Source organism: Cryptotermes secundus, unplaced genomic scaffold (assembly GCF_002891405.2).
Source record: "Cryptotermes secundus unplaced genomic scaffold, Csec_1.0 scaffold1288, whole genome shotgun sequence".
NCBI classification, from domain to species: Eukaryota; Metazoa; Arthropoda; class Insecta; order Blattodea; family Kalotermitidae; genus Cryptotermes; species Cryptotermes secundus.
This window is the reverse complement of record NW_019723927.1, coordinates 480556-496041: the sequence shown is the minus strand read 5'-3', so window position 1 is coordinate 496041 and position 15486 is coordinate 480556. Positions and strand designations below refer to the sequence as shown.

The window sequence follows — 15486 nt, the reverse complement described above, 5'->3', positions numbered from 1 at the left end:
TTGGAATATTATTTCAGGAGTAGAACACCCTGTATTACTAATTATTAATATAATTTTTTTTTTAAATGAAGTGTGATTTCGAATATAAGCCACACCCCAGTTTTCCTCTTGAATTTTTGGCAAAAAATGTGCAGCCTATACATGCGTAAATACGGTAATATATTCCTCTCATATACTACTCTGGGCACAGTGTTAGGTTTATTAACAAGGACAGGGTCTTACGTGGATCTGTTGCACAGCAGATTTATAATAAACTAGCTGCACCTGATGTAACATGATGTGGGAACATCCCACATACTGACACGCGGTTTCGCCGGTCTAACAGACAGCACTCAACTCCTATTCAATATCACATTGCTACCACCACTCGTATTTATACAGCACTCACTGTCCAGCCCACCTTTGCATCATCGCGTGCGCTAGCCAATCAGTGCTCATAATCGAAACTGCAAGTTTCGCTCCGCCCATCAAGCATGGTATAAAAAGCAGAGCCCAAAGCTCGCAATCATCAGTGATCACATTCAGTTATCAGAGTCATGAGCTGTTCACTGCGCCAAAGACAGCTGCCGCAACCCTCCAGCAACCACGCCCTGCTACCAGACAGCTAATGTATCTGCCGCAGCTCTCCAGCAACCACACTCTGCTACTAGGCAGCTGCCGCAACTCTCCAGCAACCTCGCTCTGCGACCAGGCAGCTGATGTAGTTGCCACAACTCTCCAGCAACTGTGCCATAGGCAGCTGTTCCTACCGGCGCATGCAGCATCACATCACCAGTCAGATAGACCAGTTGAACGGCCGTAAAGACTTGGTCTACTAGAAAGGAGCAAATTCTACGAGCGCACTCATGGTGGAACAGACTGCCCTTTTCAGGGCCAGCCAATTTTTGAACATTCCACATAGCTTCGCAGCTATTCTGTACATTCAGTTTATACAATTTAATATATATAATTGTTACAGTTTTACATGGTTGTCTTTTAGAACATCGACAATCCCACAATACCATTGTGACAGATTTTAAAGGTTTTTAATTAAAATGAATGAATGTATAAGGGGTGGGCCTTCTCGGCCCTTGCACCGCGACCTACAGTGATCTATTGTGCTTCCCCTTTTCATTATCCCCCAGCAATTCTGCCCTTCAAATTATTAATTAAATTGTCAATGAATTTTATTCATTCATATATTTCACTTCAATTGATGTGTTGATTTTACGTGACTCAGAAAATGGATTTGCTTGTCAGAGAATTTTGTTCACTTGTTTCATTACTTCAGTTATACATCCATGGCTTGATTGATTTTCAAGCTACTTTGTTGTGCTTCAGCAGGATATAAAATATGAAGTCCATATCCTTGCGTATTTGCCTTGTTTCAGATGTTAAATCTAGCACTGTATCTGTAAACAGAGTGGACTATTTCCAGATAGTGATATATAAATAATTTCTTAACCAATTTGTGTGAATGCCATTACTAAGTTGTACTCTTAGATCAGTTTATTTTAACTGGAGTGGAGGAACTAATGTATTCTGTGTGTACGTGCATGCGCGTGCACACATTAACCTCATTGGTGAGAAGTAGTTTGTCATCACTTGGAATGCATATATGGTAAAGGATAGGGTGAGATGTGAGCCTTAGTATATGTTATTACATGAAGTATATACCCCATAAACCAGGGATTCCCATTGTAACCACTGTCCAAGCCCCTATCCAGTGGCTACCACAGGCAATGCGGTCAAGGTGTGAAGCTGACCACTCCACTCAACCTAGGACCAAGGTCAAGAATGGTGGAACTATACTTCCACTTCCCAGTATGTCTTCATGGCATAGCACTTAATTAATTAAGCACATGGAAAATGTAATTATTTCGTACCTTAGAACATCACCAGAGTGAAAATGATAGAAACATAATGCCATTTATACTTTAACTCGATGGGATGATCCAGCACAGACTTACCTATTTCATGTTGAATTTGAAGATTAGATTACAAGAACTATTTTACCTGCTACTTTGAAGAGATCTGAAATTCCATCTTCTACGCTGGTGACTGAAAATATTGTGCAATGGACAGTATTAGGGGGGGGGGGTTGAGTTAACATGAGGTTAACAAAGCTGCATAGATTTGAAGCTTCATAATTTATACATGTTGCCATATATATTTAGGGTGATCAAATAAATTAAAATGGGATGAGACATGTAGCATGCATAGAATTTGTACTTATGATCTAGTTCAACTTACAAAGCATAACGAGGCAGGGAGATTAGGGTGTATGTAAGAGTGTGGACTAGATTTGGCCGGCTTGGAACAATTAGAATGCTCTTGTAAACATGGTCAAGAGTCTCCAGGTTCCATGAAGGGCGAGGAATATTTCTACTAGCTGAGCAACCTTTAGATTAATAACATCATGCTCAATAGACCTAAGATGTAACACTCATCCAAAGCTGCGTTTATCACTTCGTTAGAAGATATACAAACGCTATCGCCGTAATATGATGTGGAGGTCAACACGGTTGGGACCGTTGAGACGTCGAGGCTCCCACATTTCCTAGACAATCTGCTTAAAGTTGGCGGAGAGGTCAGCATTACGAGCTGGCCGCCACTTATCACCAGGAAGAAATAATTACATAAATAAATTCAAGCAGATTTCATGCTTGATCAAGCTATTTGTTCTATTTTCTGCAATTCTAAATCTTCCTTTGGGTGTTATGGAGGTCGAAATACTTCTGCTTTGTATTCGATAGTACGATTAATCTCAAAGAATTCGCCGTTATACCTACACCAATGGGTACACACTTGCACAGTTGCGTAGTTCTATGCGGATCTGTGGATGTTTGTATCTCAGTGAGAAGATCTTGCCGATCTTGCCAACCTACCGCAACCACGCTGACCACGCTGCTGGAAATCCAATAGATTACTATACTGCTTAGCTTATCGAGTGGGAAGAACCGAGCGTACAGAACGTACAGAACTTGATAGCCGAGGTTGCTGACAGAATGCTTGACATATCCTTCCAAGCACATCCAAGAGATGGCATGATAGTGTAGTTTCTGAATGGTTGGCATTAACGTGAATAGTATTTATAGTTTTATACTAATTACGAAATTCGTAACATTGCCGGTGTATGACACGTGTTTTTCAGTACATGATGAGATCCAAACGAGGAAAAGAGTATTAGTCGACGTTCTTTTTGTTGTAATTGTGCACGAGGTGAAATGTTTCTGCACATGCCACGTACTAGTTATACTTTATCTGTTCGTTGAGGTACTTTTTGTTGTGACGTGTATTATTAGTATATTCACTGGGAACATGACATTCTTGGGACACATTTCGTGTGTTTTAACACTGCTAGTTTTCTATTTTGATTACATTACGGGCATAGGAGATGTTATCTATGCTGTAAACGCAGGGGGCGAAGCCCACATTGATAGTCAAGGAGTGAGATATGAAAGAGACCCATTACATGGAAAAGTAGGAACAGCATCAGATTATGGGAAACGTCTTTTGATCGGTCGTGTGCCTCCAGAAGATCATATCTTGTATCAGACAGAAAGATATCATCATAGTACGTTTGGGTATGACATTCCAATTAATGAAGATGGTGATTATGTTATGATTTTAAAATTCTGTGAAGTATACTTCAATGCCCCAAACATGAAGGTTAGTTTACTTTTGTTATGCATTATGTCATAAACAAGGACAGTGAAATTTTGCAGAATTTGAAGTACAGCAACATTCTGAAGCAATATTTCTGTATGAGTTTTCACTGTTATGAAGACTCACGACACGGTTATAACACCATGCAGGTCATTCAGAGTAACATACTCCCGCCATCACCAGAACCAATTATATAGGAAGTTGGGGAAACGCTTACCTGACTGCATTGTGTCATAACTCAGAAACTGAACAAGTTGGTGTTACAGTAACACTCTAGATTTGTATTCAGGAGATTTTTGGTTTGCATCTGTGCCTTGATATCACTTATACTGACAGGTTTCTTATGGTATGTCCCTCCAGGCAAATGTTGAGATAATATCTCAATAAGGTCACACCTGCTTCTTTCCACATTCTTTCCATTTCAACATTCATCTGCCATCCAATCATTTGAAGCTACATAACCAAGCCACTGACAACATTATAAAATAACCCACAAAAATAATATCCTAGAAGACCAAAATATGGAATATTTTGTGTCAGTCATAGTCACAGAATTGAGCAAAGTATGAGAGGAAATTCTAACATTCCCATTGCTTTGAAGACAGCAGTATCTGTTGCAGTATGTTTGGCATTTTGATGTATGTGTCTACAGTACCATGACAAGTTATGTTAGGTAATTCAGAAAGCTTTATGTTTTGTTAGTAACAGTAAAAAACCAAATTCAGACACAGGTTACTGGAATTAGATTGATTATAATTGTTTATGTTGAATCTTAGTAGCTATGAATCACACCTCCTCCCTATTTAAAGATAAAGGTGTAGCACTGACCAGATGATAATCTTGTTTACAGTATTTCTGTGCTGCCAGTTGATATGGATTGGATATGTGAAGGCTGGATATATGTTCACAGTATGGTGACCATGAATATTTTGGTTTAACCTTTTGCTTCTAACATATTCAAACGTGTGAGAATTAAAAGGGCCATATTCCTTCTAACACAATGAACTGTTGTATAATCTAATTTTAAATTTAAATATCAAAATAAACTGGGCTAGTAGCCTCGCACACTAGTATTTTAATCAACCTTAATATGAAGAAAGTCGTCTTCTGGGTTTAGGCACCGTGTATTCTTCGTTCTGGGTTTGCCTAAACCCAGAAGACGACTTTCTTCATTGTCATCGCCGTGAAAACCTCAAAACTTACAAACCTTAATATGGTTGAAGTAAGATTACAGCACAGGCCCTCCAGTAACATGTTCCAAGGTAGTTTCTAATGCTTCACAAGTTTACCTTACTGTACACTGTAGTTTTGTTTCAGTACACTGGGTTAACTCACCTTAGGGTGACATGCAGTTTAACTAACAATGTTTTCATGTGGCACAAGATGTACTGATTTCTGCATTTGATTAATTAAGTTAATAACAAATAATTTTGCTTCTATTTAGATGTAGTTTTATAATTTCTTTTATTAAAATGGATTGTAAGAAACAGGATGTGGATTAGATTCATCTATGTCAGTACAGGGTCCAATGACAGGTCCTTGTAAACACAGTAACGAAGCTTCAGGTCATGTAGAAAGCAGGGCATACGATGAGCAGTTGAACTTCTCAAGAAGCCATGTAATATGTTCTTATTCCTTTTGAAAATTAGAATTTGATGACTGATTAGGTTGGTTTTGTTTAGTTCATATTGCCTCTAGATTTATGAGTAGATTCTAAAGGGTTCTGGTGCTGCATTAACACTTGGGATTACCGGGTTTGTGGACTCTCTCATCCAGTATTTGAAGAACATTGTGTTTTGGAATTTGGATCTGTTTCCATCCTCAAATTAGGGAGTGGGGAACACTGTGTTGAGTCCATTAGAAAGAGCTAATCAGGTGATTGAGGTTAGCTCACTAATGTACTACAGTTAAGTCAACAAAAGGAATGGAAAAATTTTCATGCACCCACCTGCCTCAACTTGCCTTCCCCACTGTTACTGGCTGCTATCATTTACAGATCATGTAGTGTAGGTAGGCAACAGGTGCTGATTGTAACAGCCACTACCCATGTTGTTGTTGATAGTTGTAGTGTAATATATAGTATACTTTGTATATAAGTAGGTTTTCAGTGTTGAAGGTTGTCAGTCACACCATCACCGTGTTTGTAATTTACAACATGAATATATATAAAAGGTAAAGTCCCATCACTTAATATTAGAGTCAGTTTTACCGATAAAACTATGTTGTGTGGTCGGTAAAATTGACTCTAATATTAATTAAATACACAACAGGATGCAAGAAACAATTAAAGTCCCATCACTTAAATAAGTGTTACACCATGAAGAGATATAGAGGAGTGGAGGTACAGCTTCACCATTTTTGACCTTATCATCAAATTGAGGTGAGTGGTCAGCTTCATACACAGTTTCAGCTGTTGATGAATGTACTACTTGTATAATGAGAAGGTTTAATATACACCCAACCATCCAAATCAAATTTGTCATAGTCTTATAATGAACGTGGAACTGTGCATGTTGGTGTAAGCATACCACTGTATACTTTTTCTTAAGAAACTAGCTGGAATGAATGTGAAGTGGATTACCAAATATTCTAAGATTCCAGTTTTTTTCAGACTCTCAGCCTGAAAGCAAGAAAAGTACCTTCAGATAGTTAATGGTTACCTTTTTCCGATCCTTGTATACTCATCATTCACTACCATCTTTTCATTTCATTTGATACTATAGAACACCTGCAGTTAAAATGGCAGTCCTAAATAACCAAAGCATCAGTCAGTCATGATCACAAAAGAAGAGAAAATCATGACGTTAAAAATTACATTCTGAGTGGTAGTAATTCAGTTTTCTTTAATGTGTACAGGTTTTTGATGTGGTGTTAAATGGTGATCATACAATAGTTCCGGACTTGGATATTTATGACCGAGTGGGGAATGGCATTGCGTATGATGAGCACATCCCCTTCAGTGTTGTTAAGGGACGACTATACTACAATGAAGAAGAGTCGGACATCAGAGGTGGAAAAATCAGGGTCGAATTTATTAAGGTGATTATTTCAATTCTTCAGATACTGGAAAGAACCTAAACTTATAAGTTGTTATTTTCATTTGAAGCTCACATATTATTTTCAACATATGTATTAAATACTGTCACTTCATCACCTGGTTAATTCACCTTACTTTTAGAGGAAATCTCTGTTACGCAAGTAAAATTGTAGGTGTAAAGATTTCCTGAACTGGAATAAATGTGTTGTAGAAATATCAGAATGTTTAATGCTGATAAAGTAAAAAGTAAAGGTATCCCTGTAACAGGCCGTGGAGGCCCATAGGGTTGTGAGATGTCGAGGTTCCCACATTTTCTAGACAATTGGCTCATAGATGGCAGCAATTGTCAGTTCTGTGCACTGGCCACCCTTTACCCCTTAGAATATTCCTGGTACTCATTTCTGTTAGAGGCTTAGTCAGCCCCAGGTTCATAGTACGGTCGGAAGGATTGGGTCAGTTGAAAAAAAAATCCAATGACCTCATCGGGACTTGCACCCACGACCATCTGGCTTGGAGCATAGTGCCTCAACCAACTACGCTACCACGTGCTCCCATTTCTTTTGGAGGACCTGACTTAAATGGAGGACTGTGTCCATTCATATGCATGTCTCTGTGTAATAATAGATTTTATTTAAATTGGGTATTTTAAGATACTTTGTTAAAGCTTAATTCAATTTTTATATCTATTTGAACAGATACAGGGTATGAGAAGCTTGAGGTTCTCACAGCACTGACCATCTAGAGTACTTCCTGTCTTCTGTGATGTGACATCATGTAACTTGGGCAGAAATTCCCTGACATTTCAGAAGAATATCAGTGAACTTCTGTCAGACTACGTGGCTTAAAACCTACATAGTCCTACTTAGTATTTATACCTGAAACCCTAATTTTAGTTTAGGATTGCGTCAGTATTTTGGAGGGCTAAAAGAGTTCCACAGACAAAAATGTTTTGGAAACATTGACTCTAGGTATCTTGTACACAGGAGTTCTATATTGTCATGTATGAGGGGTATTTGTGACTAATAATTGTTGGTTCTAGATTTGATGACTGGATATCTTGGAAGTTCTTTGCAATTACAGTTTATTATAATAGCTCTCAGACTGAACTCCTTAACGTCTGTGTGACGAAACTGTGAGGAATCTCTCACTGTTGTTTGAGTCTCAGATTGGTCCCAAGTTTCGGTCTCTTGAATTCTGGTTCTCTACACTTTCTCACTACTCTTATAACTGCTAGGCGGCATGCATAGAAGACATCACACTGAACAGTTAATTATCCTCTGTTGTCCTATTGACTGTCACAGGAATCTTGTGTTAAGCAACTTGTTACATGATAGTGACTCATAATGTTATATTTTAGCGTCCTGTTGCACTGATTTAAGTCCATGATTTATTTCAACCGTCTTCCAGTGCATACACTCATCTATCTCCTCCTCTCACTCGCACTACATGTTTCGGCACAAAAGTGCCATCTTCAGGTGCTTATTCAATTTACGCTAAACTAGTTCATTGCATGCCTTGTCTTCATATTAAAATAACTAAAATATATATTTATCATATATATTGATAAATGTTAAATGTTAAAAATATTAAAATTGTTCAGGAATTTTTATTTCTTCTTCCCTACGTCGTATCTCACTACGCGAGTCACATCTATCCTCTTCTGTTGGAGCACTCTTTCACTATCGTGTATTATTGTGCTTTGTGTTGTTTCTTGCTCCTGTGACTGCGTGTGTGACTCGTTCATTGCTATCCATTATAATGGAAACTAGTGTTTATTTAGCTGTTGCTCATCAACAGATGTCTGTCCCTGGCTGCACTACTCTGGCTTTCAGATGTCAGATCACATTATATATATATATGTCTGAATTAAATACACCATATGCAACAATTCTATACAGATAACAAGTTGACTACATGTAAAAAAATTTAGGTCATTAACACAGCATTTTGCAGTTGTATTACTGTGTGTTTTAATTTCAGGGCTACAGAGATAATCCCAAGATCAATGCTATCTGTGTTTTGAAAGGAAAACTTGAAGGTAATGCTGACTGTTATTTTTCTTATTGACATGTTTTTGAATGTTGAGAGGTGAAGCATCTTATTTGTATACATTTCTCCCACAAGACATTGAATGCATTGCTTTATATGTTTATGTTTGTAACAGATGTCCCAAAACTACCTCCTATACCAAGTGAACCAGACCCTGAGGAATATCGGGAAGAAATAGAAGATAAAAAATCTGCAAAGAACCGGCGACCAAGTGGACCACGAACCCCAGATCCATATTCTATTGATGACTCATCGATCATGCTGCCTGTGTTTGTTGCCATTGGTGCTTTCATACCTCTACTGTTTTGTTTATGCAAGCTCTGATTGCAGCTGATCTCATGATTCACAGTGAGACAGAAAGTTATGGGAAGAAGAGTAAGTCAAGGGATGTTCACAAGAGGCCTAATTGTTACAATTAAAACATTGTAATTTGACATCTGTGCCATTTTGTACAAAATGTTAACTTCAGTTTGTTATTGCCACTTCTTTTCATCACTAAGATTCTAATGTGAAACTTTGTTCTTTATAACAGTATTGAAGCTTAACTGAACTTCTATTTTTATTTTCTTTCTCTCTTACTTTCCTTTCCTTCCATAGTTTTCTCCTATTTGTTTTGTTTTGTGCCTTCTCACTGCTGTTTTCATCATAAAGACATAGGATATTCTCTGAATTCTGGTACATATCTTTGTGTTTACAAGATCACAGTATGATATCCAGAGTTTTCTTAGGAATGTGATAAATACACTACTTTGGTCCTTGAATTGCAGAAAATAGCAATGCATGTTATACATTAGTTCCTATAGGGAGGTTATTGTGTGATGTTTTATGACATGAATGCTTAGAGATTGTGTTTATTAACAAAAACATAGAGCATATGCAAGAAATCTAACAGCCTCTTCTGCTTACATTCATTTCACTTCATTGTTGGCATACATCACTTATAATGATGTGTTTTTTTTTTGCATGCTTCTTGTGTATATGAAGACTTAACAAAAAATTGTCTGAACTGGAATCATTGGCACACAGAACACATTGTGTTTAGTATTCTCAGCCACATCACTAGATGTCATCACAGTGATTTTTACTGTTTTGTGAACAGCGCAGCTTTCCTGTTAATATTTATCCACATTAATTGCTATTGAAGTTTGTTGGACACCCTATCTGTATGAATGAATCCAAGAATGTTATCTGATGCCATGATTTGGAAATGACAGTAACATTATTTAAAAACCTATCATAACATACATGTTGTTATGTGTAGGAATAATAGACATGAATTTCTTTGTGTCGGAAGGAATTAAGAAATGGGTGTAGTTACATATATTGCACTGTTTCTGGCTGTATTCACGAATATAAATTACAAGGCACCAGAGTGTTTGCTTCTGTTGACTCAACTATGACATGACAAGTTTTTGTACAAAAGATTTGTAGAACAAAGTGACAATTCTGCTGTGTCAACTATGAAGCTATCATCTGAATGTGATGAAATTTAGTACACTTACGCTACACTAAAACTTGCCAATCAAATTAAATTTTTGGGTAGTTCAGGGACTCACTGTTGCCAGCCACATGCAAAGATGAAAATGTCCATTTTCAGCATGTTGTATCTACTTATGATGTCTTGTATGCAATGAACATAGCAGTATTTTGTATAGTCACAAGTCAGTAATTTTTTTCTGCTATTACATCTGGCAGTAGTACTTCATTTTAACTTGCAGTATTTTTAAAACTGCATACATATTTTTCCCTTTGTCAGAGCAGTAATGTAACCCCCTTAGGCCCATTTGTTAATATACCACCGTCTCCAGTTTTGTGTGTATTCTAAAAATGTCATATTTAATCTAGCATTGGACTTCAATATAATTTTCTGATTGTTGGAACTGTGTTTGATAGGCTGTTACCCTTAAGATCTGTCATAAATCCATGACATACCAGTAGGTCTATTTTTAGTTCTAGAATTGTTTGACCCTCTTCAGAATCTGGCTTCATCATAATTTTTTTAATGCTGAACTGAATTCAGTAGAATATCACACCCATTTATCTGAACACCAGAACATTATCAGATACAACTTTAATTTAACTGGGGCGTAATTTTCTGAATGTTACACTGAGTCCAGCAGAGTATATAAAGGATTTTTACTGTTTCCTTATAGGTTGTGTGTATATTAATATTTCAAGAGTTTGAAAAACTCATTTTGTTATTTAATTGTTTTTTTTATGAAATGTTAGTCCTGTTAAATATGATTTGTACTGTGATCAAATAGAATGTAAAGAAATCTGTTTGCTGGTAGGGAAATTAGAATTTCTCTGTGGGAAAATGCTACTTCACCATAATTTGCTGGTACTTAATTTGTATTCTGCTGTACTTAAAACTGAGATTTTTTCAGTTTATTTGTTGAAACATGTAATACTTTTAGTACTTACATAAATTAAGCACATAAGAAGGAGCTGTGTAATTATTCTCAATTTAATTGAAATCAATACAGTCTTTAATATACTGTGCGTAATGACTACATTACATCTTCAGTAAAATTAATTTTACTTCAATTCTTGGTACATTATTTAGTGTAAGGATGGACAGTTATTGTTACCTGTGGCCATGTAGGCCAGGTTTGAAGCGTCTGTGATCTGTAGAATGTCACAATCAAAATTCTATAATCTACTTATTATTAAATACCGTTAAATTACAGTGGAACCTTGCTTAACGAGCATAATTCGTTCCAGAATCTTACTCATAATGCGAAACACCCGTTAAGCGAAACACTTTTTCTTATATAAATTAATGTAAAATACGATAATGCATTCCATGCCAAAAAAAAAATACTAAAAAAATTTTATGTATAACGTTTATTCAAAGAAAATTATATATACATTGTTAAGGAGCGTGAATCATCTTCATCTTTTCTTCTATGCGGAATGAACCAACCTGGAATGCGAATTCGATTTGCAGAAAACAACAAAAAAATCGAAATAATTAGTTTATTATTTATGATACATATCTAATTCTTTTTTACTAGAAAGCTGTCTAGAGACATTTGTTTTTGCCGACGCTTCAAAATTTGGTGAAAATGCAACACAGCATTATCATTAAATAAATTTGTAGTGCACATAGCCACTGCCTTATTAGGGTAATGCTTCTCAATGTACGATGCAACAATTTCCCATGTTTTCAGCATTTCTCGTATTGAGCCAGAAGATGGTTGCTTTGCTGTTACCTCCTCCTCTGACAAATTCTCCTCCACAACTTCTTGCTGTGAAACACAATGCAACTCCATAAGCTCTTCGGTGGTCAGCTCTTGGCTGTGCTCTTCCACAAGCTCATCGATATCATTGTTATCCACCTCCAGCCCCATGATCTTGGCCAAAGACACAATCTCATTGACTACAGGCTCCACAGGTACTATCTCAAACCCCTCAAAGTCACAGTCAACAAAGCTCTCTGGCCGAAGCTTCTTTCAAGCAGAAGTGAGGGTTCTCTTGGTAACCCCTTCCCACACATTTTCAATCATCTTGAAGCAGGCAACGATGTGGAAGTGATATTTCCAAAACTCTCTGAGAGTGAGATTGGTCCCTTCAGTCACCTCAAAACAACGCTCGAAGAGTGCTTTAGTGTACATCTTCTTAAAGTTAGAAATAACCTGCTTGTCCATAGGCTGGATTAACGGAGTGGTGTTGGGAGGCAGAAACTGGATCTTGATGAATTTAAATTCTTCAAGGAGGTCATCTTGTAGGTCTGGAGGATGGGCAGGAGCATTGTCTATAAAACGCAAGACATGGAGTGGCAGATTCATCTCAAGCAAATATTTTTTCACAGAAGGACCAAACACTTCATTGATGCAATCAGTAAAAAGGTCACGTGTCATCCAAGCCTTGTTGTTGGACCTCCACATCACATTTAGCCTGCTCTTCTGGACTTCACACTTCTTGAAGGCTTGTGGAGTTTCTGAATGGTAAACGAGCAGCGGTTTAATTTTCAAATCACCGCTTGCATTGGCACAAAATAATAGCGTGAGACGGTCTTTCATTGGCTTATGGCCGGGCAATGCATTATCCTCTGCTGTTATATAGGTTCACTTCAGCATCTTTTCCAGAAGAGACCCGTCTCGTCACAATTAAAAACCTGTTGTGGCAGGTAACCCTCAGAATCTACGAGCTTCTTGAAGTCGCCGATGAACTCTGCTGCATTTGTTTTGGAGCTTGCTGCTTCACCGTGCCTTACAACGCTGTGGATGCCGGTTCTTCTCTTAAACTTTTTGAACCACCCACGGCTTCCCTTAAATGCTTCTTCTTCGGCCGTTGATGATCCTGGCATCTTAACGAGGTCGGCGAAAATCACTTTCGCCTTCTCATAAATGATGTTCTCGTTAATAGTGTTGCCTTGCAATTGCTTTTCATTTACCCATATGATGAGCAGCCTTTCAAGAACATCGAGAATACGTAACCGTTGCGTAGATATTCTTGTCACTTCCTTTGAAGCATCTGTCTCCTTAATCTTGTCCTTGTTCTTGAGGATAGTGCAATTCGTTGATGTAAATCGATTGTATGTGCATGCTAGATTAGCAGCGCTCACACCTTGTTTTAGCTTTTCACTGATATTACCTTTCATTTCTACGGTTATTTTCATTCTCTTATGGCTGTCTTTTTGTGGCTTTTTCTTCGGAGACATTTTTGCAAGGGTTCTTAAACTTTGCACAGAAGAAATCACAAATAATGTGTCTGAACACAAGTTTGGAAAAATGTGTGATCACAAGCGACACTAAAATGCTAGCGGAACGAGTGCTAAACACAGACTGATGTAGCAAGCGCACAATCCAGGACTTCCCCTCTCGTCACTCGTTATGCAAAACATCGCTCGTTAAGCGAGTCATTTTTTTACAATTTGTTTTGCTTGTTATGCAAATTACTCGTTATGAGAGGTGCTCATTAAGCGAGTTTCCACTGTATTTGTACTGACTGAATAAACCTTACAGATACAGCAAAAGGCAAAAATAATCCATGTAAGATCAGTATTGGAGGCTGTCATGTTTTGAGATTTCCATAAAGAAATCTGAATAGATTCTATACAGAGATGAACGTTTAATCCCATAAGTTTAATTTGTTTCATCCTGGTCCGTCACACTAACAATATTATAAAAGGTTAATTAATTATATCCAGTGTGACTGGTGAAGTTTTTTTCTCCTTTTTAGTATTTTATCCTTAACATGTTTCAGTCTTATAGACTGTCTTCAGAAGGGTATCAGTACAATTAGAAACCACTATTACAATATGTTTTCTGAATTTTAATATATACATACAATACATAATACAATGAGTACAAAATCTAGTGTTTTTAACAACTACAGCGGCTTGTACTAATATGTTAAAATATTTATAAATTACAGTTAGTATGTTTAAGAAGGTTTTATTAATTTTTTTAAACCAAATTGGTTTGTGTCCTTATTTCTTGTCTTTAAGGGAAGCCAAGCATCTATCGCTTAACCGCTTTGTGGTTCTGTTTGGAGAATAGGATTCTTTAGTGTTGTCCTGGTGATGTTTGAGGTGAAAAAAAACTTCATCATTCACACTGGATGGAAGTAATTAACCTTTTATAATTTTTTAACCCCATAATTTTATAACTTGATAGGACCCTGATGGGGTTCTGTTGAATGTGGTATCAGTGTCATGTACAACTTTTTAGGTAATTAAGTACCTATATTTTTTTAGAGTCAGGTTGTGATAATGCACTGGTATGTAAAGAATTAGCCAGTCACGGTAGCCGAGCGGTCTAAGGCATGCACTGTCTTCGCTCACTCGGAAGCCGGGATCGTGGGTTCGAATCCCACTCAGGGCATGGATGTTTGTGTGCGTTTTTCTGTGTTTGTCTACAGGTAGAGGCCTTGTGACGAGCTGATCACTCGCCCAAGGAGTCCTACCGTCTGTGTAAGATCTAGAGAAACTGAAGTGAACGGAAGTCCATGAAGGTAGGCCTAGGCCCACTGAAGTTGTAGTGCCAAGGAAAAAAAATGTAAAGAATCAAGAGCATTGAGATGAAAATGAGAGTTTTCCTTACTGGACTGAATTTCACTGTAATTGCAATGTTTAACCCTGGCCACTTTTTCAGTGATCTTAGTGTACTACTTGCCCATTTTGATATCAGATCATTTTTAAATGAAGCATTTTTATAACTCATTGTGTTTTAAAAATTTGTTTCTGGGACCATGGCCTTTTTGATCCTGGGAGAAAAATGAGATTTTGTCAACAGCATTATTCGAGCTAGCACTGACAGCCATTATGATTCTTACGAATTAAGAGAAAGAAAATTAAGACAAGTAATGAAGGCATTGCACTAAAGTGTGAATTATATATGTGATACAGCAAAAGAAGACACCCATGTATAAACATTGGCTAATGTAAGGAAAGAGCAGGTAAGTTATAGGTACATGTACAACACTTGATGATGGCCAAAAAACTGAAGCATGTTGTAAATTTTTAAAGTATAGTACATCTATATGTAGATCGTGGTGCACACTGTAGTGTACTTGGTTGAGGAACTATGCTGCAAGCCGGAAGGTGGCAGGTTCGGTTCCCAATGGGGTCATTGGATTAGTTTTCAATTTACCTAACGCTTTCAGCCACATTATGGGCCTGGGGTTGACTCAGCCTCTAACAGAAATGAGTACCAGGGATCTTCCTGGGGCTAAAGTGTGGCCTGTGCATAAAGCTGACAACCTTACTGCCATCTGTGAGCAGATTGTATAGAAGATGTGGGAGC

The 15486-nt window shown here is 37.5% G+C and overlaps 1 protein-coding gene across 1 annotated transcript; it reads left to right on the top strand.

Moving 5' to 3' along the window:
* The first annotated feature begins 2918 nt into the window (after positions 1-2918).
* On the top strand, positions 2919-9858 carry LOC111862201 (malectin-B). The gene is made up of 4 exons (XM_023847400.2): positions 2919-3651; positions 6505-6687; positions 8666-8723; positions 8850-9858. The coding sequence occupies exons 1-4, from the start codon at positions 3046-3048 to the stop codon at positions 9056-9058; spliced, it is 1056 nt and encodes a 351-aa protein (XP_023703168.1). The 5' UTR covers positions 2919-3045; the 3' UTR covers positions 9059-9858.
* The last annotated feature ends 5628 nt before the right edge of the window (positions 9859-15486 follow it).